This window comes from Rhipicephalus sanguineus, chromosome 1 (assembly GCF_013339695.2).
Source record: "Rhipicephalus sanguineus isolate Rsan-2018 chromosome 1, BIME_Rsan_1.4, whole genome shotgun sequence".
Taxonomy (NCBI): domain Eukaryota; kingdom Metazoa; phylum Arthropoda; class Arachnida; order Ixodida; family Ixodidae; genus Rhipicephalus; species Rhipicephalus sanguineus.
Genome location: NC_051176.1, coordinates 256586519 through 256612883, shown reverse-complemented (window position 1 = coordinate 256612883; position 26365 = coordinate 256586519). Strand labels below are relative to the sequence as shown.

The 26365-nt window shown below is 40.3% G+C and overlaps 1 protein-coding gene across 1 annotated transcript in view; it reads left to right on the top strand.

The window, feature by feature from the left end:
- LOC119378523 (GPI ethanolamine phosphate transferase 1) overlaps window positions 1–25810 on the top strand; it is a 47030-nt gene extending 21220 nt beyond the window's left edge. The window contains exons 12-25 of the mRNA XM_037647632.2: window positions 883–955; window positions 3191–3293; window positions 3379–3462; window positions 8001–8092; window positions 9716–9766; window positions 10730–10808; window positions 14464–14572; window positions 17684–17786; window positions 18273–18360; window positions 18441–18539; window positions 18646–18701; window positions 19584–19659; window positions 23268–23384; window positions 23899–25810. Coding sequence (XP_037503560.1) covers window positions 883–955; window positions 3191–3293; window positions 3379–3462; window positions 8001–8092; window positions 9716–9766; window positions 10730–10808; window positions 14464–14572; window positions 17684–17786; window positions 18273–18360; window positions 18441–18539; window positions 18646–18701; window positions 19584–19659; window positions 23268–23384; window positions 23899–24078 — 1310 coding nt within the window. The 3' untranslated portion in view covers window positions 24079–25810. The remainder of the gene's footprint in view (window positions 1–882; window positions 956–3190; window positions 3294–3378; window positions 3463–8000; window positions 8093–9715; window positions 9767–10729; window positions 10809–14463; window positions 14573–17683; window positions 17787–18272; window positions 18361–18440; window positions 18540–18645; window positions 18702–19583; window positions 19660–23267; window positions 23385–23898) is intronic.
- The last annotated feature ends 555 nt before the right edge of the window (window positions 25811–26365 follow it).

Sequence of the window (26365 nt, the reverse complement as noted above, 5' to 3'; positions counted from 1 at the left end):
ATGACCTATGATACAACATTTCATGACTTCTGCAAAAGTTAACGTAAGGCCCTTTTAAAGCTGTCTTGTTGTGGTAATTGTTCCTGTGTTTTGAAGGCCTCCGCCTCCGCTCAGGGGTGTCCATGAGCCGTAATCTGTATGACAAAGAGCCAGCAACGCTAGGAATAAGGACCGGTTTAATTCACGGCTCAAACCAATCTCACAAAGCCTTCAGCACAGCACGGCACAAACGCGTACAAGGAAAAGACCAAAGGCCCGGAACAGACAATCACTGCAGACTGGCGGTCAACCACGGAACATACGACACGAAACATAAAGGCCGCTATGCAAACAAATTCACACTCTACTGGAAATCGAAGATGAGCCAACGACTCGCTTTAGCGGGCACCCCAAACCAGCGTGCCCCCCCGCTCTGCAGCACATACGGAGGAAACGCCCAACGCGTCGCGCAACCATCGTTGCATCCCCTGGCCAAAAAGCCCGCTGGCTCGTCTCTCCTGCCTTCTTATCGGCCACGGTCCATCTGCCCCGCCCCCCTATGGCTTTTTCCAACGCTGCCGCGCTTCACCCACATTGCCAATGCAGCGTGTGTTATCCTGGCGCCTGCTTCAACAGGTTTCCAGCATGCATGCTGTAGATAAGGGCCCAAAGGCCAAACAGTTTTAATGTCCCAATTTATATAGAAGTGAGGTGTGCAGTAAAATACTTATACCTCATACTTAAATTTAAACAGTGTTGTCTGTCAAAGATGTTTTGGAGTACACTTAGTCCTGGCTTTAGTGTTCATCTTGACGGAATGGTACTCTAGTAAACTTGCAATTTATTTGAAGGAATGGTCCAGCTGGTCTTCTAGCTAACCTTCCATGTCTCTTTTCATTTCAGTGCAAAATGCACGTGTTATGTACTATTTTTACTTCCTCATCCCAATTGTTCTATGGACAATGGTTTTTTATGAGTAAGTATTGCATGCACTTGCACAATTATAACAGGAGTTTGTTACCAACACAGTGTTTATCTCTGATGTTAGGAGCTAAAGGCTTGAGGCTGACTGACTGAAGTTCACGCCTTTGCACTGTGTTACTTTCAGTAGTAACTTGGATGCTGCTATAAAAGCTACAAATGTTCGCTGTTTCCAGTGTTGCCCTATGCAGTTTGTCTTAGTGCTCTGAGTATACTGACCACTCTTGAGTCATGCAGAGTGGTGTTTTCAGGCGCAGATCAAAATATTAAACTTGATGGCCAAATTCTCATTGACACTGTTGTTAGCAACAATTGTAAAATACCTGCAGGACGAAAGCTTGGGTTAGTTGCTAGAATATGATGAAGGGGGAAACAGTGGAGAAAGCAACAGCTAGAGAGGGAGACATACGTCTGTAGCACCCTGTGTGCACGTTTTTTTGTTTCGCAGTCTTCGCTGCCTGCCAGATAGCAATATATGTACACAGATAATTTACTTATAATACAGTTGGCTAAGCACTAGGGATGGGCAAATAGTAAATTTGAGCTTCTAAATTTTGAGCTAGTAAATTTGACCAAATAGTGATTTGGTCAAATTATTTAGAATCTGTTAATTCGAATAGTATGTATCACATGCTGTAAAGAAAAATGAGCATCTGTATCATGACCCCACTAACTTGCACAATATTCTAGGAACTTGGCGTGCATGAATATCGCTTTTTTGGTTTGAAGTGAAGTGGAAGCAAATTCAAATAGTAGCAGGATTTGAATAGTAGTAGAGTGCAAGTTAAAGCAGTAAAATGTTGTGTTTTAAATTTTGCTATATTTAGCCAATATAAGCCCATATAAAACGCTTTTACACTAAAAAAAAAAATAATCTGTGTGCACGCAATATCTACAGGGACGCACACATCTAAGGTGAACACCTCATTAGTACTGAAGACCTCATAGAAGCTGATGTTTGATAGGCAATTCAGAAAAATATTATTGTGTTTATTGGCACCATGAGTAGACATATAACATGCATTTCTCTCATGAAGTAGAAATAACATCCTAGCTTTAACGGCTTGAATGCCGATGAGGTGTTCACTTTAAGTGTGGTCAAACCTGTACATCTAACCTTGAAGTGTGACTTCGTGGCAGTGCAGATTTCTCCTGAATAGGTGGTTTCATGGCATAGTGGCCTCATGGTGCAGTGAAACCACCTTTTTAGGGGTTGTTATATGTGGTAAAATGCATCTTATCCGTTTGTTTCTAATACTTCGGAAATTTGGGTAATTTTTAATTTGTGTCGAAGTGAATTAAAATACTGTAATATTCGTTAGAATAGTCGAAGTGCTCGAATATCCACGTAGGGCTACTAAGCATATTATTTTATCATGCATTCAGTAATGTCTTCACTTCTGTTTTGTCACCATTTCCACCATTGTTTTCGTTATTGAGGCCATTAGTAACTTTGCCAACTATTTTTTGGACATTTTCTGATACTGCCATTATTGACATCCTCCAAAACATTGACATAAATGTAATGATAGCTTTCAAGTGCAGAAAAACACAGATGTTCAGCAATTAACAGTTCACACACCCTCATGTCAGATCAAGAGGGCTCTTTGGTATTCATAAATTAGAGCAAATTCGCAGGAAAGCCTTTCACAATCATAGAGAACTTCATGCAAGCTTCCTTGAAAATTCCAAGGTTAAAGGAAAAGGCCTACTTGCTGCTTTTTAACCTAAGTTTAGAGTGATTGATGCAAGCTTTAAAGGAATGTGGAACTGAACGCATTCTCCTGGAGTGCCTTTCTGAGGTGTTAGAGTGCAGTCTGATGATATCTGCAGCTGTAGACCAGTTTTGAAATTATAAACTGAAGCTAGGTTTGACTACAAGCGATTTGGTATTCCATTTAAACTTGCGTACAGCTCAGACAAAGACGAAACGACATCTTTGTCGTTCTTTCTGTCCTTTCATCCTTGTCTGCACTGTACGCATGTTTACATTGACATTACAGCCCAGGCAACTGAACTTCATTTGCTGTCGTAATAGAAGGCATATTATGGGATCTAAAAGGGTGAATTGAGTGCCTGTTTCAAAAAAATGTCACTGTTTACTATACTTTGGCATTTGGGGAAAATTTGCCAAAAAAAATCATGTTGATGTCATTTCTATTTTCTAGTTTTTAAAGTCTTGCCTAATGTTGATGGTGGTAGGGATGTTTATCTTTGTGTTATTTTCTAGGCTTGATGTCTACTATGAAGCTAAAGCATACCTGAGGCGTTTTGACGTAAAAATGTGGTTTGTGACTATGACCGTGGTGGCGATTTTGGCAATGGAGCTTGTGGTAAGATTTTCGATTGTCTGAACTGTTGAATACTGAAGATGTCACAAGTTTTCATTAAGATGCATCCTCGTTTTATCAAAAACAGGTCGTCACCTTTTTCTACAGAGGTATTATGTCTCTTGGCCTCCTGGTGATAGGCTGCTGGCCTTTCAGCACCAATTTATCAAAGGTATGTCTTACTGTTAGCATACTTTTATCTGTGTTTGCTTTAAGCACTTACTGGAACCATGAAGGAGAGTGTTAAGCTGGATTGGTGAACTACACTTTTTTAGTACTATAACTGTCTTTTTTTCAGTGAGGTCTTATGGACCAGAAATGAAAAAAAGTGAAATGCAGGCTTGAGTTGCTCTTGCTAGTTCCTTGTAACCTCATGAGATTTCGGCGGCATCTGACCGATCAGTAGTTTACTAACACTGATTACACTGCATTTCAAAGGAATCATACACTAAAGTTAGCTTTAAGAACTTTTCCCATACAGCGAGAACATGCAAAATAATTTTAAATTTACAGCTTACTATTGTACCAGTGCTGTGGTTTAGTGTTTAGGCATGAAATTCCAAAACAAAGACATTGCCATTAATTTTTTATGCTAATAGCGAGTGTTTTTCTTTCACTAATTAGACGTGTATTGAGCCTTGAAAAACTAAATACTTCGCCAGGCTAAGCTTCGCGCAGGTCTTGAATTGTAGTTAAAAAAATGACAGTATATGAATGCCCATTCATTCAGTTGCAGTCAGCAGACATAACAATAATTTACGAGGGGCGTTCAATAAAGATTTCCCCTGACCCACTTCCTGTGGACGGAGAGCAACGAAATTTTGCAGACTTATTAGTCCTTCTCTACATAGGTGCCACCCAGGGACACACACTTCTCCCATCTTTTTATGCAACTGAAAACACCTCGCTTGTAAAAGTCCACAGGTTGCTCCAAAAGCCATGTTGTGACTTCAGAAATCACGAGTCTCGTCATCTGGAAAATGCTTGCCCTTCAAATATGACTTCATTGTTGGAAAGAGGTGGAAGTCCGATGGTGCGAGGTCGGGTGAATAAGGGGGATGCGGTAGAATTTGAAAGCCACAGCAGCGTGCTTCCATCTCGGCAACGTGTGAGTTGTGGACTGGGGCATTGTCTTGCAGAAGGAGGACACCTTTGGTGAGCATGCCATGTCTCTTGCTTTTGATGGCCTCCCGCTATTTCTGCAGCAGTGAAGCATAGTATGCTCCAGTAATCGTGGCACCCTTTGCTAGGCAATCCATCAAGACTACTCCGTGCTGGTTCCAAAAGACTGTGAGCATGACCTTGCCCGCCGAGGGCTGGGCGCGTGCCTTCTTTGGAGGAGGAGAGTCCAAGTGCTTCCATTGCATCGACTGGATTTTATTCTCCGGATTATAGTGATGGACCCAGCATTCAACCTGTGTAATGAGTCTGTTGAAAAAGGTCTCCTGGTTTCCATGGCACATGGTCAAAAGAACCTTTGGAGCATTCGACTCGTTCCTGCTTTTGGAAAGTTGTGAGCAGCCGGGGAACCCTGCGAGCGGATACCTTACGCATATGAAGATGGTCAGGAATGACTTTTTCCACGGACCCCACACTAATCTTGACATTTTGGGCTAGGTCTCGAACAGTTATGCGGCGATTTTCCAATATGGCGGCCTCCACTGGCTGGATGGTGTGTTCATCGATAGCGGAGTGGGGTCGCCCTGCAATCGGAGCCATTTCCACCGAAGTCCGACCGCATTTGAATTGACGATGCCAGTTCTTCACTACATCATTTGATGGGGAATCCTCCCCATAAACCTATTTCATCTCATCGAAGGTCTCCCTTGGAGTGCGGCCTTTCAAGTACAGGAACTTGATGACTGCTATGCATTCCACTGCATCCATTGCCACACCTTACACCACTTCAGCGCCCGCAAAAAAAAAAAGACAGTTATTAGTTCAGAGTTGTACATCGGCACGTGACCTATAGTGACCTATGGCATTACGCATGCGCTGTTTCAGCATCCTGAAATAAGTAGAAGTGGGTCAGGGGAAATCTTTATTGAACGCCCCTCGTACATATTTCCTATAATGCGATAACAGTGGGCACATCACCTCACTAAACAAGTGAGCTGCAGGAAAGTTTGCTCTTTGTGCTCTGTATTTTCAGCTCTTGGATACGAACCTAAAAAATAAAACACTATGGTAAGAAAAGTATGGACCATTGTGGAAGGAGGGACAAGCTTCTGAGAGATACCTGGGAACGTGTTGTTCAGAGTTATTCATCATGAAATATATTTTTCCCGATTCAGTCATTGTGGGGGAGCTACAATTCAGTATGTATCCCCTGAGAGTAGGCCACATTTTCCGAGCTTTCTAATGCAGCATCACGGTCATACGTGGGACGAAGCACGGAGAAGAAGTTTCTGAGTCAATTATGGTCATATTAGCGAAGTGGCTCTTTGAATTGCGCTCCTCAGTGTTGTAGGCTTTTTGCTGGTAAACTTTTTAGCACTCGAAAGCGTGAGGGTGCATGCTTACTTTCCATCAGGTACGCTGGCTCAAATGATTAAATTGTATGGAGGGGCAAAAATGCACTGGACGAATAAAAAAAGCAACAACTCCATTACTCAAGTTGTGTACATGGAGCCAGGGGCTATAGTTTGCTGAGTGAAGCATTGTGCATGTTTCACAGTTAATTACTTTATTCTAATTTATCTATGAAGTGAATCATCTATCTTTATCAAATACTTCACTGGGATGAAAAGAAAGAAAGCACTATTGCACATCTACAGACATTTCCCATTGCAACAGATTATTATTTGCATGTCACACAATAGCTAGAATAATGCACAACAGTGAGTTAAGAAGTAAAGAAAATACTGCTTGTTCATTTGTTTGTTGAACAGTACAATGGATCCTCTATAATTCAAACTTTTGGTTAATTTGAACAATTCTTAAATTTTTGTTTAGCCCGCTATATTTTCAATGTATTTCAAAACCACTTAACACTTTCGTGACCGTGGAAAGATCAGTTGTTTTTGGGTAGCCCAGGAAATGTTTTTTTCATGCCACAAAAATTGATTGATACTAAAGTGTAGGGTATCAAATGATATAGGAAGAATTGGTATTTCCAACAGTGTTAATTTCAAACAACAGATTTGTTTAGAATATTATCAAAAAGTTATCAAAGCAAAGAAAAATGCAACAAAAAAATTCATAAGAACATAAATGCTACTCTGCACATTTAAACATAAAAAAAAAAATCGAAATATTCGTTTTGAACACAAAGCCGTTATAGAATAATACTGCAAATATAAGCACTGTAGTACGAAAGTTACATACATACAAAAATATAAGCACTAGTGCCTATCATGCCACCGCGAGAAGCAGTTTCTTGACACGGTGAAACAAAGGTTGGCTCACTGTGCATTGGCTTTTCAAAAATATGCATCCACACATACTTATTTGTGTGGTTACATATCTCTCTGGTGACTTCTGCGGTGAAAAACAACACGAAGAAACCTCGATGCAGCACTCCGGAGCGCTAGGTCAAAGTCCACTCCGCGCCATTTTTGCGGAGAGAACTCCGCTCTTTCTGCATCTGGCGTCAAATGCTCCCACCCGAGCTAAGTTGACAAGTTGACACCTTGCAGATAAGAGCTATGACCTTTAGTACACACCGGATACGTTCACGTCAACGCGCGGTGGCGATAAAATGGCCCAAGGAGGGAGCGAAACTTACTGGCAGATACCTGCTGTTGTCCTGGGGCGGTTTGACGCGCTGTTACCGTCTGTACTGCTACTACCATCCAGGGGTTGTCGCTCAGATTCATCAGAATCCGTCAAAATTCGACGTTTTCGTGGAGCACCTGCGAGCGATGTCGACGCTGCAACCGAAACCACAAGCGCTCACCACGCCGACTGTGAAGGAGCTTTAAAAAATCCCCCCGCGGTGGAAAAAAGAAACTCAAAAGCGAAACTGATAAAATACTGCCTCTTTTACCCTTTAAATGGTGTTAGCTGTCCAGAAGCGCTCAGAGAGCGCCAATATTTGAACTTGAAGTCATCGATAATATACTGACGATGGGAATAAGTGTGGTCATGAAAGTGTTAATTTAAACTGCCACACTGCACAAATTAGGTTAATTCAAACATTTTGCGTTTCTATACCTAGAAATATCTGCTGCCTTTGTTGCTTCTAGATGAACATTCGTGATTTTATGTCACTAACAGTCGCAAATAACGTCGATTGCCTGGCTACAAGATGGCCAAACTAGATAAACCGCACCAGCCAACAATCTCATGCAGACTGAAGAAGAAAAAAAAAACTGACCATCCCCTCCCCTGGTGCGGCCTAGCCTCAGACCTCAGTCGGCTGGTTTTAATAAAGTTCACTCACTCCTCTCCCCTACCGGGTACAGGGGGCCATGCAAAGCTTGTCAAACCCTGTGAAGCTGTAAACCATTCGCTTTTGAAATCCCTGTCAAACCATGACCAAACCCTTGGCCCTTGAAGGTGTGAAAAAAAAAAAAAAGAATGAGGAGAAAGAGGATGCATGAATTGATTTAGCTTCTTAATCCTATGAATTCTACCCACAAGACCACTGGTTTTCTTTGAATCCAGATGGAGAACTGTTGGGATAGAAATACAACTTCAGACACAGAAAGTACATTTTTGTATGGTGTTTTGGGAGTGAAATTTCTTAAGTATTATTTTTTCTTTCAGAAAATGTGCTGTGCCTGGTTGATAGGGTGCATTGTGCTTGGGATATTTCCCCTTTTGCCTGTGATTGGTAAACAGCACAACTATACATTGGTGTGAGTATGACACAGGCCCTGTTTTGTTTCACTTGGCATGCTTTCGTAGTTCTATTACTATAGTATTTGTGAAGGGAGGCACCGAGCACTGGCAACTCTGCTGTAACGAGGGTGTTATATATATATCTTGAGGGTGCCCCCTGGGGGCCATACATCAGAACAACGTAGAATACAAAATGGAATAAATCTATTCAGTTTATAAATACTTGGTTGCTTTGCTGTGAATTGTTCTTTGAGAAAAGTTGTATTGGTGATGTAAATCCTGCATTAAGAAGTCCTTTTTTCATTAACTGCAAGTGCACATGCTTGGGCAGGGAGGGGAGGCACACATATTTTTCTTTTTTGGTCAAGGGCAGAACTTGTGCCCATATGCACCACCCTCAAGTGAAAATGTGTAAATATAACTCCCTGTGCTTGTAAACTTACTCATGATAAAGGATGGTGCTTGGCCGAAATGTTGAATCCAATGTTTTTTTTTGTTTTCGTACTTGCTCTTCCTATAAGCTTATCCTTGTGTGTATGTGTACATGTGTTTGTGTGTTGTGTTGGTTTCCAGGTCAAACAAAAACGGCGTAAACTAGTAGCTTAAGAAAGAGAGACAGCAGCTCTTCTTATTTTAATTCCCGTGGTTTACCCGATTCTTCCACCTCATAGCAAAGATCTTGTCTTTCGGTTAACAGAAGTTAATAAGCTGGTACGTCTTGTATTTCTGTCAAGGACCTGTTTGTACTTCTTTGTAGATGAAAGTTTTGATAATTTATATTATTTAATTGGCTATATGCTTGTAAAGTAGGCATGTGCGAATATTCAGACGAACATTACAGTATTTGAATTCACTTCGACACAAATTTAAATTATTCAAAATTTCGAAGTAATTTGAAATGAATGAATAGGCGTATATTAGACCGCATGTAACCCCTTTGTAAAGGTAGTTTCACTGCAGCGTAGGAATGCTATGCCGTGAAAACACCCATCCAGGAAAACTCCGCACTGCTGCAAAGCCCCATTTCAAGGTTAAGTGAACATATTACCCTCACATCGACTAATCTTTTTGTAAGTTTAAAAGCTTGTTATATGGGCTTATATGCTCTAAGTAAAGTAAACCTTAAAACATAACGTATTTTATCGGTTATCACTAGCATCCTACTGAAATTCAAATCCTGCTACTATTCAAAGTTGCTTCCACTTCACTTCGAACCAAAAAGAATGATGTTCACACATGCCTTGTTCTAATTTTTAAAAATATTGTGCATGTTAGTTGGGTCATGACAAATGTGCTCATTTTTCTTTATAATAGGTGATATATACTATTTGAACTATTCTATTTGAAACTATTCGACCAAATCACTATTCGCTCCAAATTCACTTCGTACCTAAAATTTACTATTCGCACATCCCTGTTGTAAAGATTTCTGAATGCTAGGGCTATATTGAACTGCTTTGTGTTGTCTTGAAATGTGCAACCTTATGCCTTGTTATTGCTGCCACCATGTATTTAGTGCCAGAAAATAAGGGCTTTGTGTACACTGGTGCCCTGTTTTTGAGAAAAACACATTGTTTTTTACCGATGCCTTTTATTTGTCTGGCTATTGTTTGCCTTAATAACTGTGTTTTTGTTCTCAGGACACTTTCTGGCTGGGTCTGCATCATTATATTTTCATATTGTGCCAGAAGGTATGTATTCTTGTTCTAAGAAGCTTGTTTTTTCTAAAACGATATCCAATCTAAGTTTTTACATTTGAAACAGTGTATCTGCCGATTTAGTAATTTTTCGAGTTATTTGTGTAATTTGCACTAATAATGAGTCGTACATGAATCTCATTAAAAAGCACTGCACATTAACGGACGTGGAAAGGACTGTTAGGATATTATCGCAAACAAGCAATGCACTGTAGGTTTTGCTGTGTAAATGCTTAGAGAAGGTGTTATAATAAAGATCCAACCATCCTAGATTTTTTTTAAATCTTCTGAGTGTCGACTTCACCTTCACAGGACAGCACTTTGTCATTATTTAGCACAGGTACTGCTCATACGTTAATGTCCCTTTGTGGCACAGGTTCATTGTGCACAGATGTTTAAAAGTGTGAGGTGACAACTCCTCAAATATCTTTTTTTTTAATTAGCCTTAATTTTTCCTACTGTTTTCTTCATTTTGTCAGCAATTTTTTGCAGGGGAGGTCACTTTCTCATTCATAAAAAGCTTCTGGAGAAGCAACAATATAAAATCTTCATCTTTTAAAAGCTAAGATGCACTTCAGTCCTTTGCTGCAAAGAGAAGAGAATTTCGCCTCATAAGCAGCAGGCATCTAAGACGTGTTTCTCTAATAAACACATACATATTATAAAAGATATAATAATACACTGAGCTTCCACAAGCTCAGTGTACTACTTTTCTTGCCACATCTTCTCCGACAACTTTCCAGCCATCCTCGAGTTTCTACATAACAACAGTCCTAATCATCTGGGAATTCTTACATTTTTGTTTACTGTATTACCTTGAGTGTAGCTGTGAAAATGTTGTTGTAAAAGCTTCATAAATAATGATACATAAAAGTTCGTAATGCATCTTTAGTCTAGTAATTGTTAAGGACACACTGTTAATCTTGTTCTGCTACACTTCTTGTATGCTTGTTCTAGGCCAGAAATGGGATTGATTAGAAACAGCAGGCAAATACCAAAAGAACCGCAAAGGTCTGTTATTTTGACTGCAGTGCAGGTAAGCAATCAGAACGTAAGCCCTTGCTTCTGTGTAGTTCTTACATCATTTGAAGTTTATAGCTCTGCTTCATCTGTCACTCCTTATAATTATAGTATGAGAAGAATAGCCAGAGGGAGACATTAAGGAAAGAAGATGACTTTTTAAGGGTTCATTTTTCTTTGTTAGACACAATATTAATGAGCACTAACAGACAATAATGCCAAGGAAAGTATAGGAGATGTTATTTGTAGTAATTTGGATATAAATGTGAAGAAAGTAAAGTGCACGAAAAGATAACTTGCCGTCGGCAGGGACCGATCCTGCGACCTTCGAATAACACGTCCGATGCTCTGCCACTGAGCTACGGCGGCGGTCATCCTCTCGTCCACTTTATGGGGTATATATGTACATTTAAACCTAGGGCTGTTAGTCAGCGCCGATGGCAGCCAAGGCGGCGATTGTGGAACAATCTTGTTCTGCCTGTTGGTGTCACGGAGCACGTGATCTTTTTACGAGCTATTTTGCGAGGGATTATTGGTCAGCTGCCAGCTCGTAAAAAGATCATTGTTTTGGTTGTCACTCTGTAGCAGCATTGTCTTTTTTTTTTAAAGATCATGCTGTTGTTCTTGCTAATTAGCCATTTGCTAATATGCTCATTCTCTCTGATGTTGTGGCAGGGTGTCTAAAGCAAGGAATTTTCTACTTTCATTATTTCCGCAGCTACATGTATTGATGGCAACTGTGTCACAGGCTGTAACTGATACATGATAACGCAGCCGTGATTACTGTTCAACCCAAGTGACCTTCTTGTTCTAGTATTGATTAGAGGTGGATTATATGTGTGGTATAAGATATGAAATAATTTTGAGATTAGCTCCCAGGACAGGCATGTAATGAAGTGTAACCATTAATAAGTTTGTTTCAGAAGGAGAGGATGTTAGCTCTAACAGCACAAAGTAAGAAATCGTAATAAGCACCATCAAAATTCATGACAAAGGTCTGAAACATCACATTACAGTTACCAGAGCCACTTTACTAAAGCTTAAAGTGCTCTGGTAAAAGTACAAGGAGGAATAAACTTTATTCATGGATGTCAACCAATGTTAGAATTGTCTGAAATGGGCAGTATCCCCAATCCAGGATGCTGTGACCCTGAGCCGATAGGTTTGCCCTGTTCACCAGACAATGGACAGTATCAATAAATATGAAACAATAATGTGAGCGCAAATGATCAATAGCTAGTTCATACTTAATTTTCGTGTTATCATCATCATCATATATATATTGACATGTTGCTATGACAGTGAAGACTTCAGCAACCAGGGTGTCGAATAAAGTTTAAACTCTTTTCTTTTTTTGGGGGGCAAACTTGTGCATAGCAAAGCAAGCAACACTCACATTACAATGACAGTGGCGAGCGTTGATTGTCGAAAATTTGATCTGCTGATCTAACACACTGGCAATTTATATACGAGTCACAGTAAATTTCTGTACAATCACCAGAATGTACTCCTTTGTTAGTGTCGTGCACACAGTCTCATTGGAATAACCTAAAACATTAAAAAATGTTCTGATACATGCAGGCGTGGGTTTTACCAAGCAATAACATGTGGCACTGTTTTAGGCTGTGAAAACCAGTCCCATTGATAAAATAATAAAAGTGCACTTGTCAATATTTTGTATTCACTGCAGGATGAACGTCTCTCCCAGCAAACTCAAGTTACCCATCCTATGCCCGCAAATTTCCTAATATTGCCACAAAACCTAATTCTACGACTTGTTTATGCTTTTCTTCCCTGGGCACCAAGTGTCTTAATTTAATGGTTCAGAAGTTACCCGGCCATTTACTCTCTGACCCATACTCCTGTGTTCATTATTTTTGCTACAGTGATCTTTTTTTTTTGTTACATTGCTCATTGTGCAGTCCTTAGCTTCTTCTCAAACTTACTTAAGTTCAAAGTTTCAGCCTCGTAGGTTATTGTTGGTTTAATGCAGTAATTGTGTGCCTTTCATTTGGAAGAATAATTGGTAAGCTACCAATCGTAACTGGGGAGAACCTGCATGTGCACTTGAGTCCGTTTTTATTGATCTGTAAAATTTCTCAGGACTCATGTTTCCTGTGACATAATAGCCTTGGACACCCTGCAGAGGCTGAATGTATAAAACATTTTTTGTTAGTAACAGCAAATGCAACATAATCTGAAATTCTTGCATAAAATTTCCTAGCCATGCAGTTTTCATATCTTGCCCTGTGTGCAAGTACGAGCCTGGAGGCCCATTTGTTTAAACTGATTGATAACTCATGGCTGCTGTAGTGGCAGTGTGTTATCCATGCTATTTTATTAAGTACTGTTTACTGAGTACTGGAGCTGTGCGAATAGCAAAATTTTGGGTGCGAAGCGAATTCGAATAATAAAGATTGAGTGCGAATCGAATCGAATAATTTCGAATAATTTTCGAATATTTCTCACACATTTTTCGAATAATTCGAAGTGAAATTACAGAAAAAGTTGCAGAGAATCCCCAAGTATGTTCTTGTGAGATCGCAACATGAAAGTGTTTCTTTTCGCTAGGTTGATGAAGCACTGGTGGGGTCATATTTCATAGTTGTCTTTCTTATCAAGAGTGAGGCAATGTAGAGGCCGAATTGTATTTATGTACATGATTTGGTGCAACCAAAGTGTTTCCGACAACACTTTACACGTGATAGGCAGAGATGCCATTTCCTCAGCCTCTCCTCCTCTTTCAACTTCTGTGGAAGCCCAACTGATGTGGCGGACAAGGGTGTGCTCCCTTCAAGTCCGGAGTTCCAAATCTGCCTCGTAGACGTCGATATACAAGAACATCTGAAATTTTGGATGCTAAAAAGCTTCGGCGTCCTATTTTTCGGACTTCTTGCCCAAATTTCAGGTGCAAAACAGCATTAATTGAGCCCCCACCTCTGCCACATCTTTCATCTCCATGTTGGAACAAGCGTTTTCTTCAGTTAATACATTTGCGAGCGTAGCGGAGCTTGAAAGGCAGCTTTGCCGCAATACGGGGGTGTGATGAGGTGAAGCATATTGAAAATCTAGGGGCCACTTCCAAACGGACGTTGACTGTCTCTTGGCTAAGTTCGACCGTAACGGACCTTGAAAGGCAGCTTTGCCGCAATACGGGGGTGTGAGGAGGTGAAGCATATTGAAACTCTAGGGACCACTTCCTATCAGACGTTGACTGTCTCTTGCCTAAGTTCGACCGTAACGGAGCTTGAAAGGCAGCTTTGCCGCAATACGGGGGTGTGATGAGGTGAAGCATATTGAAAATCTAGGGACCATTTCCAACCGGACTTTGTCTCTTGGCTAAGTTCGACCGTAACGGAGCTTGAAAGGCAGCTTTGCCGCAATACGAGAGTGTAATGAGGTGAAGCATATTAAAAATTTGAAGGGGTCACTTTCAACCGGACGTTGACTGCATTTGTCTTTGGGAAGTTCGAATAGTTCGAATAGTAAAATTTCAGTGCGAATCGAATCGAATAGCAAACACTATTCGAAAAATATTCGAAATTTCGAATATTCGCACACCCCTACTGAGTACTTGTTTGATGTAATAATCAGCTAGTACTTTCATTTATAGCCGCAGTTCTTTCAAGCAGTGATATCAAATCCTTTAAAGTAATTTTTTTCCCTTTCAGGTTGTGTTGATATGGGTGGCCATTGCGATTGTAAGAAGCACTGCAGACAGCATTGAGCGCAAAGAGGGTCTGCCATTATTCAACCAAATATTGTCATGGCTTCTGCTGAGTATGTGAATTGTTTTACAGCTATGCATGCGTATGTCATTTTAAAAACAGGAGTAATGATAAACATGTCAAGAAAACCAAGTGAATGGCATCATGTGCATAGACAATGTATGCGTTGTTGCTTCTTGTGATTCTTAAAGCAAAAGCTTGGAGTGCAGTACTGTGAACATGAAAGGTGGGCTGAGTGGCCTAGAATATGAATATGAGGTGTAAGATGAGGCTAGTGATCATGTACTGTGTAGCTCATTGTGTTATTTAGGGCTCCTCACCAGGTTTGGGCATTGCAAATGAACAAGTGTAGCACGTAGATTGGTCAGTGGCAATCATGCGGCCTTCAAAATATCATGCACCTGCACCGCACGGACACAGTCAAATTTTAAAGCGGAAGGTTGGGCACTGTTTCTCTCGAGGGTGACGTGCTCACAGTGAGTGCTGATGTAAAAGGTGCATACCTATAAAATAGACGCTCCTCAGATTGTGTCTGACCATAGCCATCTTCATCCAGTGCGGAGCCTGCAATGCGTGGAGTGCAAAGCAAAATAAAAAAAGAACAAAAAAAGAGGCAGGGCTTGTGAAAATGATGCACTCCTTCACCTCTGGATGTCAGGTGTACACAGTGCTTGTAAATGCTAGCTGAGGCAAAGGGAGAGAGTGTTTCCTTATGCAGTGAAGCTCACCTTTTAAATTTCTTCTAGCTTGACCAATAATGCACCAGTTTGAAAAATTATTTTGATATGGCCCTCCCTAGATGGCGTCTTACAACTTCCAATGTGTAATCGAGATTTGCGATGGGGCCTGGTGACAGGATCTTTGAATATTCAAAGTCCTTAAGTTATGCATGCTTTGATGTCTAGAGTGACTTAATCTTACAGTTAAATTTTTTTTTTTTGTGCTGGCAGTCTCAGCCAAGTTTTCAAAAAGAAACAAAGTGCTCTATGCAGATGCAGAAAACATGTATTATTGCGATAGAAATTATATGGACACCCCAGGCACATCTTTTCTGTCGGCAGTCATCAAGGGTCACCAAGGGCGGTAACATCACCCCACACGTCGTATGTTCTGTGTGCAAGTGAAAGCATGCGAGGGCAGCCTACGATTGCAGTTCAAGCGGTGAGAAAATGCATTGTCCATCTTCCATTGCACAAAAGGCCCATTGGGAGGGGGGTGGGGCCTCCCACATGGGCGGCTGTGTAGCTTCAGCAGGAACTTCATACTTTGAGCGACCGGGTGTAGTCACGCGCACATTATTTTGACAGGGATTAGCTGACAGCTCATACCTTTGTACGGCCATGTTTCCATACGCTAGTGTTTCGTTGAGTTATGCCAGGTCAGATGCTAAAGGAGTTAGCTGCTGCCTTACTTCGTATAACATTCCAATTTGTTGCTATCACATTCATTGCTTCATCCTTATGGCGGAACTGTGACTTTTTGTTACCACTCATTTTATAAGCAGTCGTTATTCATTGAACAGTGCAGGATCAGCCACAGCTAAAAATGGCTTACAGCTAAAAATGGCTTACAGCTGAAAATGGTTTATCGCTACTCGAAAGTAGCCAGCAGCGAAAATGAAGCAGAGAGAACAGGACCTCACCTGTCGAAAACACTTTCGTGACGTAGTTAGGCTTCCTTTTTCTTTTATATCATCCCAAAATTTCTGCAGTTGGACTTCGGTGCAAAAATTTAACGACAAAAAGGCCAACAATGGCCAAATAAATAAAGAAGTTCATAACTCTACACATTCGATTACAAGAAAACTGAATTGCAAGTCATTCAAAAGGCAGTGATAATCACCACACACACGCACGCTTCGCTGACATGCATCCTCTTAGTTCGCTCATTTCACATGTACTGTCTGTTGCTCTAACGCTGTCGTACACGCAGCACTTTTTAATGGCCGCCAGAGCAATAGCCACGTGGGGATACTCCGAAAATTCAGCCTCAATACATTCCTTTTCCCTTGAAGATGCTTGCAGCACCTGGCACTTGCGACACTTAGGGGAACACTCCACTCCCTTCGCACAGCCGTAAATAAAAACCGGGCTAACGTGGCACCATGTCAGACGTGCATGCAACCAAGCTTCTTGTAACTACATGAAGTTTTGGTAAGCATGTTATTCTGACGGCTATGCTGCAAGGTGGCCAACCAAAAAGAAAGTTGAGTTAACAAGAGTAAACAACAGGCAAACTGCCTGTCTAACATTGGCGTTGCTTGTTTGTAGGAGTGCTGGTGCACATTTTTATTAACCCTTTGTTGTAGGAATGAATTATGCACACATGCAAAGACTATTCAAGCATAACAATGTGCATAGCCTCGCTTCCATGTCAGTGACTTATTCGGATAAGGGTGCCTTTTGTAAGGTGCCCTTGAAATATTCTAAGGGGTACTTTTTAAAGGTCCCTTTACCTTTTCTCACACTTTACTTAAGCTCTCTTATGAAAGGCTGCCTTTGCGTACTATAAGTAAAGGAGTGTTTGTGAATAGAGAGGTGAGTACCACTTCTTTGTGAGTTAGTAATTCATACTGTGCGAGTGTGTTCAGCAAGATACGCACTGTGAATAAGGTCACACATACAGACAGAGTCGCAACTAGCCACTAAAGTTCATTGGATGTTTCCTCTCCTCTAAGCATATCATACCAAAACCACATGATTTGCACTATGTTATTGCCGAGTTTGGGAAATATAAACTATTGTTTTTAAACAAAACAGGTGGTGTTGTAGCAATGCATGTTGTATTTTCATTAGTAGTGGCTTTTTCATTGATAATCTTTTGCATATGTTTATGTTTGTGGGAGATGATTATGATGCACTTTGAAAAAAGTGCTAGATACCTGCACTTATTGCACTGTACTGGCAGGTATCTTTTTTTCTAACGTTATGTTTTATTGCACATAATCTGTGTTTTGTTGTTGCATGAAGAACTATGCTTCCTAAGCTTAGCAACGAACTAATGAGCATTACATAGTTTCACAAGAATGAGCTCGTAGAGCACTGCTTATTCTGCCACTGCTCCGTGTTGTCCAAGTTTATTCATGCTCTGAACAAAATGTTCAGTACCACTGCCCTTGCTTGAAGGCATAACTTACTATTTCTTCTTCTTGTCTATCTTGCAGTTATTTCCCCAGTTTTATGCCTCTTCTCAACTACAAGTCTCTTGAACAGGCTGCAGAACCTAACTTTGTCATTGCTGGTTCCATTTCTTCTGATGTGCATCTTGTATCCTTTCTTATCTTCATTGAATGTTAAGACCAGTTATACAGTGAATTCATTGGCTTATTTGTGCAGCATGCTTTTGTTAAGACGAACTTAGTTAAAGCGAATTTACGAATATAGATTGCCAAACAAGAATATAGCTCATGTGTCATGGCTAAGTTGCACTATATTTGGGGATAGTAGCAGCTTACCAAACTCTCCAACAGACAACTATTTGATTAGAGATGCTGTTACTGCAACTTTACCATCACCCATCAGTTGCTCTGTTCGGCTAGTTTCACCTGATTTGACAAGTATGCCATATTGTTTCTCAATCACAGGATGCAGGCACTTTTGTAAGAATTTTGTTTTTTGCATAAAGATGTATATTCAGTGCTTATGGCGCAGCATGCTTTTAAATAGTTGTACTTGTAAACACTTGATGCTTTACATTGTATACGTACCTGTACTGAATGTAATGCAGAGCTATAAGCCTTAATTTTGCTGCAGCTACGAAAGCCTGTTCCTTATGGCGTTATGCTTTGTGATGTTCCTCTGGATCTGCATTGAGCACCAGCTTTCAGGCTCTACACTGAGGGTATGTTTATTCAGTCATCATGAAAGGTACTGGTCTGAAAAAAACAGAGATAATTTGCCTCCTTGCTCTTACTCTTGCAGCTCCAAGACATGACTTTTGAGTCTCAAGATGCTTCATCACAAACAAAGGCTGTAACATATCATATACGAATTGATGACATCAGAAAGGCTTACTTCTTTGTATCCTTTTATGTAGCCTAAGAAACTGCGTTGCTTGTGTTGCATTGCTTTGTTTTGATTGCTTTGATGCCTGTGACTCTGTTAAACAAACTGAGCTCTCATCCAGATTTTCTTTATGCTTGTTGCATTCTATGGCACTGGGAACATTGCCAGTCTAAACAGGTGAGTTCCTCTTGAATTTTTTAGTGGTGAGAAATGACATATTTTTCATATATACATATTTATGTGCCATGAATGCGGCATAAACAGTATACCACTGCTATTTGCTAACAATCATAGCAAATGTATGTCTTTAGCTTAGCTGTGTTCAAGGGTACGTTTAAAGGGGCCATCCAACACTTTTCCAAGTAACCATTGAATGACCTCACTATCGGAGTTGATTGCTTCACAAATTGACTGCCAGGTAAATTTTTAGAATCTGTCAAGTGCAAGTGGAGTTACAGGGATTTGTCGCACGCTTCAAGCACGCTCTCTCTCCTTTCGTCCAAGTGAACGTGCTGCAAGCTACACAGGGGAGGGGGTGTGACAAGAGGGCAAGAAGCTACATCCATACGGTAGCGCACGTCATGACCTTGAGCACTTTCTTTTCTTCGAATGCGCGGCTCACTTTCAGTGTGATCACAAGCATGCTAATGTAATTCTATATAGTTGGAGGTAATTCTAGCACCATAGAGTTCAGCGTGGGCACGTTGCGGCACTCCACAGCGGCTGCAGTAACTACGCAACTCAAGATGCTCAAATCAGCCAATGGGCGTACGCCTAATTGCGCCGATAGCATCATTTGTCGAGAGAAGAGTGAGCAATTTCTAGCTGACATTGCAACTTAATTATGAGTTCCCTGCCGCATGCTGCGCTATAACGTTTGGCTCACTTGTTTGCAGGAGCCTGGACTACCAATCGGCAGCATTTTCTTACCATGTTCAAAAAGTGTTGCAGAGCCCCTTTAAACTTCAAGTGCAGCCTTATTGCATCTTAGTGATGGCACAGCTTTAGATGCATGAGGACTTTTTACTGCTGTTTTCACATGATCTTCTTTCGTTGCAGCTTTTCCATCTCAAGCTTCTACTGTTTCATGACAGTATTTCGACCATTCACAATGGCTGCCATCCTGCTCATCAAGGTTATATCAAATTTCTTTTTCAGATACAGTACTATCTGTTATGGTGCTGGCAAGGCTTTTGTACAAAACACTGCATGTTTTCAATACTTCAGCAAAGTGGTCAAATATTTCAGTAAAATCTCATTAATACTGATGTTTAAGGGCACCACACTTTCACAAAATAACGTGTGTACAATGGAGCAGTCTCTGGCACTGACTTGCAGCTTTGACCCTACTGTTCAAGTGGCGACAGAGGCCTTGGTTGCAGAGGCCACTGGGGCCGAAGGGTATTTCATGAATCATATGAGTGATAGACGGAAATCAGTGCAACAGTTTGCAAAAGTTGAGTGATGAACTCAAGGAGCATGCGGTCGGGGCTAGTTGGTAAGACATGGTAAAAAACACATAAAACAACGCCTAGGAACAGGACACAGGAAAGAAATAAACTGGATGAATGCAGTCAGTGACAAGTATTTCATTCACTGGCTATATATGGTGCGATAACATTACTTTTGTGTGTCTATGTACCATATTTTCTCGTATATAACCCGCACGAAAAAAATGGAAAAATGTGCTTAAAAAGTGGGGGTGCGGGTTATACGCAGGGGTTATATGTATTTTTTTTTCTTTTTGTAGAGATAAAGTTAAGGGTGCGGGTTATACGCGAGAAAATACAGTATATTGGGCGTTTCAGACAATTCAGTAATACTTTCATTTCCAAAAGTTTGTTTGCAACATAGAAGAGCAAATCCATAGCCTGACTGCTGTTCTTTGTATAGGCATTGCCACAAATTGTTGAGAGCAATATTTAATAGCAATCTTCTTTAAATATTTGCGACAGTGAAGTTTTCAAGACCAGTTTAGGTGCATGGAGCTGGTTCAGCTGACGATGTCAGCTGACTATGTCCTATGCAATCATCAAAGTTCAGCTGATGATGTCCTATGCAATCAACCACACAAGTGCACATGTATGTGCAGACACGCAGTGTCTTGTGACCCTCAGATTTTCATTGTCGCATGCTACAAGAGACCTAAACAGTAAATGTGCTCGTAATTCCTTTGCCAGTCCTCTGTTGTCAACAAGTCTGCTGGGTCTATTCATGCTTCAATTAATCATTCTGGCACTGGGCATTTTTCTCAAGTGCAACAAATTCAGTTTCTGTCTGAGTGACACATTTGCAGGGTTTGAGTCGAAATGCTATTTATTGGCAATATGTTGGTGAACATGCACACAAAATTAATTTTAAGATTTCACAGAATGTAAGCTTAGCTAATTAGTATATTAAATTGTATAATTTGTGTTCCCCAGACAACATTGCCTCCTTGTTGCTGTCATTCTATCTTCAAGACATTTCATGGTCACCTTCAAAATCCTCTGAATTGGAGTTCCCAAGAAGTTCCTGAATTTTTGCATTCTTCAAAATTCTACAATTTTGCCTGTCTCCCAAGCCAGAAAACGATACACTGAGCAGAGCAAGAGGGATGGTTGATAAGCTGTTTCAGGCCATCTGTTGATTAATGTACATAAAAAATGAAATTTTCCCATGAAATTTCTGTTAACCAACTTCTGAGTTGATGGTGCAATCAATCACTGGATGTTTTGCATTCACAGTTCATTGTGTGCATAGTCAGGGTGTACATTGGTGGCCAAGTGAGACAATAGTATACTATTTAGGCATCGAACTTTTAGGTTTTAACAACGAAACACAGGTTTTAGGTTTTAACAACAAAATACACTACAACAACTTGTGCACAGTGGGCACTGTGTATGTAGTTTGCAGTTAGGGACCTAAAGTATTTGAGCGTAATTATAGGGTGCCGTCATTAAGGCACTTTCGGGTGCAACCAGTGGGTTTGGTCCCCAACGGTGGAAAGTTGTTCTTTTGTCGACTTTAGTTTCCCATGATCTCATAATTACTAGTACACTTCAATTAAAGACTACGAGTAATGCCCCTAATGCTTTCCTTGGCTCATTATCTGTTAGCTTATGTCTATTAGATTTTGTTATCTATTAATGCAATAGCGTTAAAGAGCTCGTTTCACAGAAATTCTGGTGCCGGCGTTGGCGCCGTTGGTTGTGAGCGAAAAATCTTGTCCGTGACCGAAAAACCGTGAAAGATGCAAGTAAAATAAATAATAAAGATCTGATGTTCGAGTGAGAATCTAACCCAGGCCGTCTGCATTGCAAGCAGGTGTTCTACCACAGAGCAATGCTATTGCTTGAAACTGCTTTGGAAAAAAACACTGTATGAATGTCATGTAGTGGAAGGAGTCTCCTTAACGCATGTAATATTACGCCGCAGAAGTGTAGAATCGCGCTAGGTGTCAAAACATGTGAATTGCACAACGAGTGGGTGTTTTAAAGACCCACCCATTACAAAACGCTCAGGCATATGTAATCATCATCAGCTGCAAAAGCATCAACAAAGTGAGCAGCTGTGTAGGTTCGCGTGCCTTATGGATGCGTAGTGGACCCTTCGCTGATCTGCAAAAGGAAGAATTATGGCGCAGTGGGCATGTAACAACTGCACTTGCAGTAGGCATTCTAGGATAGTTTGAAACTGCCAAGGTTATGTGCACAGTCCTTCGTTTCCTTACGGCACGGTTGAGCCATGCACAGAGAACCGAAGCAAGGCTAGCAATTGAGAAGGCGATGCGCACGGGGCCCGTTTATGCTTTCTACTCTTGAAGGCGAAGCTCAAGCGTCCTCCAAGTTTTCTTATTATAACTATCTGTTGTAGTTTATTATAACTATCTGTTCCTGTTTCTTAGTCTTTTGAGCTCTCCACTTCTTTTGTAACAATGCAGATAACAACCATAGGAATGCATCACCACCATATGTTCATTGCAGTGTTACCCAGCATCCATGGGTCTATTTTAGATCACATAATGACAGTGTTAGGTACTCCTCAAAATATTTTTCATTTAGTTGCTATCCAAAGTTTAAACAGTAGGCTAAGTTCTTTGCCATAATAATAACAGTTACCACGCAGTATAAAATGGACACAGTGATGATGGGGTTCACTGTGCAGAAAATGTTGGAAATATATTTCTTATGGCTGCCTCAAATTATAGATCCGAACATACGACAAAATGTGTCACAATGATATAACATACAATATTGGCTCTTAATACAGCTTTAAAGTGTATTAGCAAGTTGCCAGAACCACCTTACATTTATGTCGTAAGACATCAAGGTTTCGCTTTTAGTAACCCTGAAAACTATAAATGCTCAGAAAGGTCTAGATAGGTGTGCTATGCCCACTTAGCATTTTTGCATGTGAGAGACGTATGGTGGGTTAGGTATGATATTTTTCTTTTATTGGGTTACTATATCGTACTTTCCAGTAAATAAAGGAAGGCTAGAATGTCATTCAATTTCACTGGTATGCTTACTGAATCTCACTGCTGTCTTTAGATTGCAGTTGTACAATGCAGGCAGGAAACCTCAAATTATGCTGTCCAAGGCAGTCTTACACTTCACTTGAGTAGCTTGAAATCTTGTTTTAGCCTTTTCTGAGGAGGTTGGAAATGGTGAGCAAAGGGAGGGAAATGTAGTAGTATTCCTTTTTTGCCTATGTTCATATTTCTTCAACAATTTTCAAGTCTGATCTTTTGCCTCTGTACAGGTTTTGATCCCGTTACTTATAGTGAGCTGTGCATTTCGGGCCCTTCTACAGTCAATCAAGGTATCAAACACGGCTCTCTTTCTTCTAGTCGTCGTCTTGTCAGACTTCACAGCATTGGTAAGTACTGCCAGCATTCCGTCATTTTTTTTCTTTGCAAATATCATTGTCTATCAGTTTTTTTCAATGAAAGGTCATTGCCGCCAAGTATTGTAAGCATTCTAGTTCTTTTTTTTTTCCTGCATGCTTTATTGCCAAGCATATAGTCGTGAGCAATATGAGATGAAACACTGAAATTACCTTTTAAAGGTAATATTAGCTAAACGAAGTTGGCAAGTGCTAGAGTGTTCGTGTCACTAAATGCTCAAGCGGAAGTATCTCTGGCAATTAAATACGTCACATTTATATCAGTACATTACAAGTAATCGTTGAATAAACATAAATTTGGTGTTCCAGCTCATATTGCTCACAATACTGCAGTTGTTACCCCATACAGTACTAGTACAAGCACCGTCCTAAGACTTCTCCTTTATATACATATATATATATATATACATTGGCATGGTGTTCATTGTATTATTCTACTGGCCATAGCATGCCATTGCATAAACTTTTTCTCCGTATTTTTTTCCAGCACTTCTTTTTTCTCATCAAAGATAGTGGCAGTTGGCTTGACATTGGAATGTCAATCAGCCATTATTTGCTCGCCATGGGAATGATCATCTTCACAGCAGTGTTCCATGGCCTAGCCTGGTTCATGACCACATTCTCAATGGAGTGCTCTGGACATGAGTTGAAACGCCATATTTTGTGACATATTCCAAGCTTAGTATTTTACAAGCACTTTAGCACTGTCACTTACGGCCAAGAAGTTTGATTGTGCCCCCTCACATTCCCTGAAGCAGCCGTATTAACTCTCTGTAGTATGTTGTATTTATTAGAGAAATTGGAACTTTTCAGGATAGCTAATCATTTACACCTTTTCTTAAGATGCTTGCCCTAGTGAAGTCCGTATTGTCTGTCTTTATTACGTTGCATGGTAAGTGGTGTTCACTTTATAGGGTTCACCCCATCTTTTATTTATTCATGCATGAACCTTGGCGCAAGTTTATGCACCTTGTGCTCATATCATCCATGAGAAAAACCGCTATTTTGTGACATTTGCTTACTGCATATATTTTCTGTCTTGCCTAATTTGGGGTACAGAAAATAAAAGACAAAGTTTCCCTTGATCTCATTTCATGTGAGCCACAGGGCATAAGCGGTAAGCCTTGGTTTGTACCAATCTCGTGGATTCTGCTCTAGAATGAGCATCCCATTAAGTCTTGGACATTGTTGAGGTAACTGCATTAATTTCATATATCATGGTAGAATACTTAAATGAATTGGCTTCAGAAAACACACTTTTGTTGTACATTTGTGTGGCTGGTGCTTCTTTTATCGCTTTGTTGAAAATCGCTTGCAGTATTGAATGGTCAAGATGTACGATGTGGAGGGGATCACGCTGTGTTGTAGCTGAGCAACGTGATAGGTTGCTGATACTCACTGCAGTGCTGAAACACTCTAAACCTTTTCATACCAGATTATGATGTAAAACCTGGTAGCAAGATGCATCTTTAGAAAAAGCTGACAGTCCGTTAACTGACGTATACCTACATGCCACTTTTGCACTTATTGTATCGTATGAAAGGGTTTTAGTGGATAAATTAGTTAAAACACTTCATTATACAAGGGGTTAATGGAGGCTATTCCACCACTGAAGACTATATTAGTTTTTTTATTAATCGCTAAGTGTATGCATGGGATCTTCTAATTTATTTTAGGAAATATGAGGCTGTGCATGATATTGAACCTAACATGTTCACAATAATTGTTGTGCATGTGAAAAATGTGCTTGCAATGTTTGTTACTGTTTGTAATTCCTTGCTAAGAAGTATAATGATGTTTATAATGGCATACTGCTCGTTAAAATTATTTAACAAAGCAATTGAGAACTTTTGTATCCTGCCCCGGTAATGCATTATTGGCTCTGTTATTTAGCTGCAGCAATATTCTTTGCAAATGATTCTACCGTTGATGTGCTTCTTAAATGCCATGCGGTTTTGTGCTAAACTTTTGCTCTTCCCAGTGCCTCAAGAGCAAGCTTGAGCTTCAGAAATGTGGTGAAAGATTTGTGTCAAAGACTTGGAAAGAATAAACGCTTCTTGTTAAATATATAGTGATGGAAACATGCCAAAGATATGCATTCGAGGTTTGCAAACATATTGAATTGCAGTGTATCCAGTGCAAAGTATGAATGAACTGGTGAGACTGTGTATGTGTGATTTAGAACTTTACTGGTGCCAAATCCACTGTACTGGGGAACAGTGTTTATTATATTTATACTGTCCTCTTTACACTTTAGGGATGCACAAACTGTAGAATAAATTAAATGTTTAAACGAAGTATTACAACGACGAATAGAACTCTGCACACATTATTCATAAGTGGTGAGTGTTCTTAAAGTGCCGGTATTTCGTTTTTCGGAATAAAGATTTTTACGCACACACGTGTCCTCTCGATTGGCACGTAAAGTCAATCAAATCTTCTGAAAGGAAAGTGGATGTGGCCTGGACGCCATATTTGTGCTTTGTTGCACCTAGCTCGCGATTGATTTCTGCGGTTGACTTTTTTTTTGTGGAAACTCCTTACAAGAATGGAAATTTGGGCAAGTTTGTAAGATTCCATATTTATGTTAAAGCACAAAGAGATAACACAAGGAGTTAAAGCAGACAGGACTAGCTCTTGTTTTGTGTGCCTCGCCTTATTGTTTCATTGTCTTTTTTGCACTTTAACACGAATTTGAAAGACACCTCCAGTCTGCTGTACTCAGGCGATGCAAGTATATAATATTCATTATAATAGGTGTAATTGAAAATTACCTTAGCCACAGCCACAGCCATAGTCATCAGGCCAATGATGACTATGGCTGTGGCTGTGGCTATGGCTATGTCTATGTACGATCCAGGAGACTGATGACAATGACCATTGGCCATAGTCATCAGGCTCATGGATGGTACAAATTGCTAGACATATTGTGCCTCACCATTCTTGATTTATCT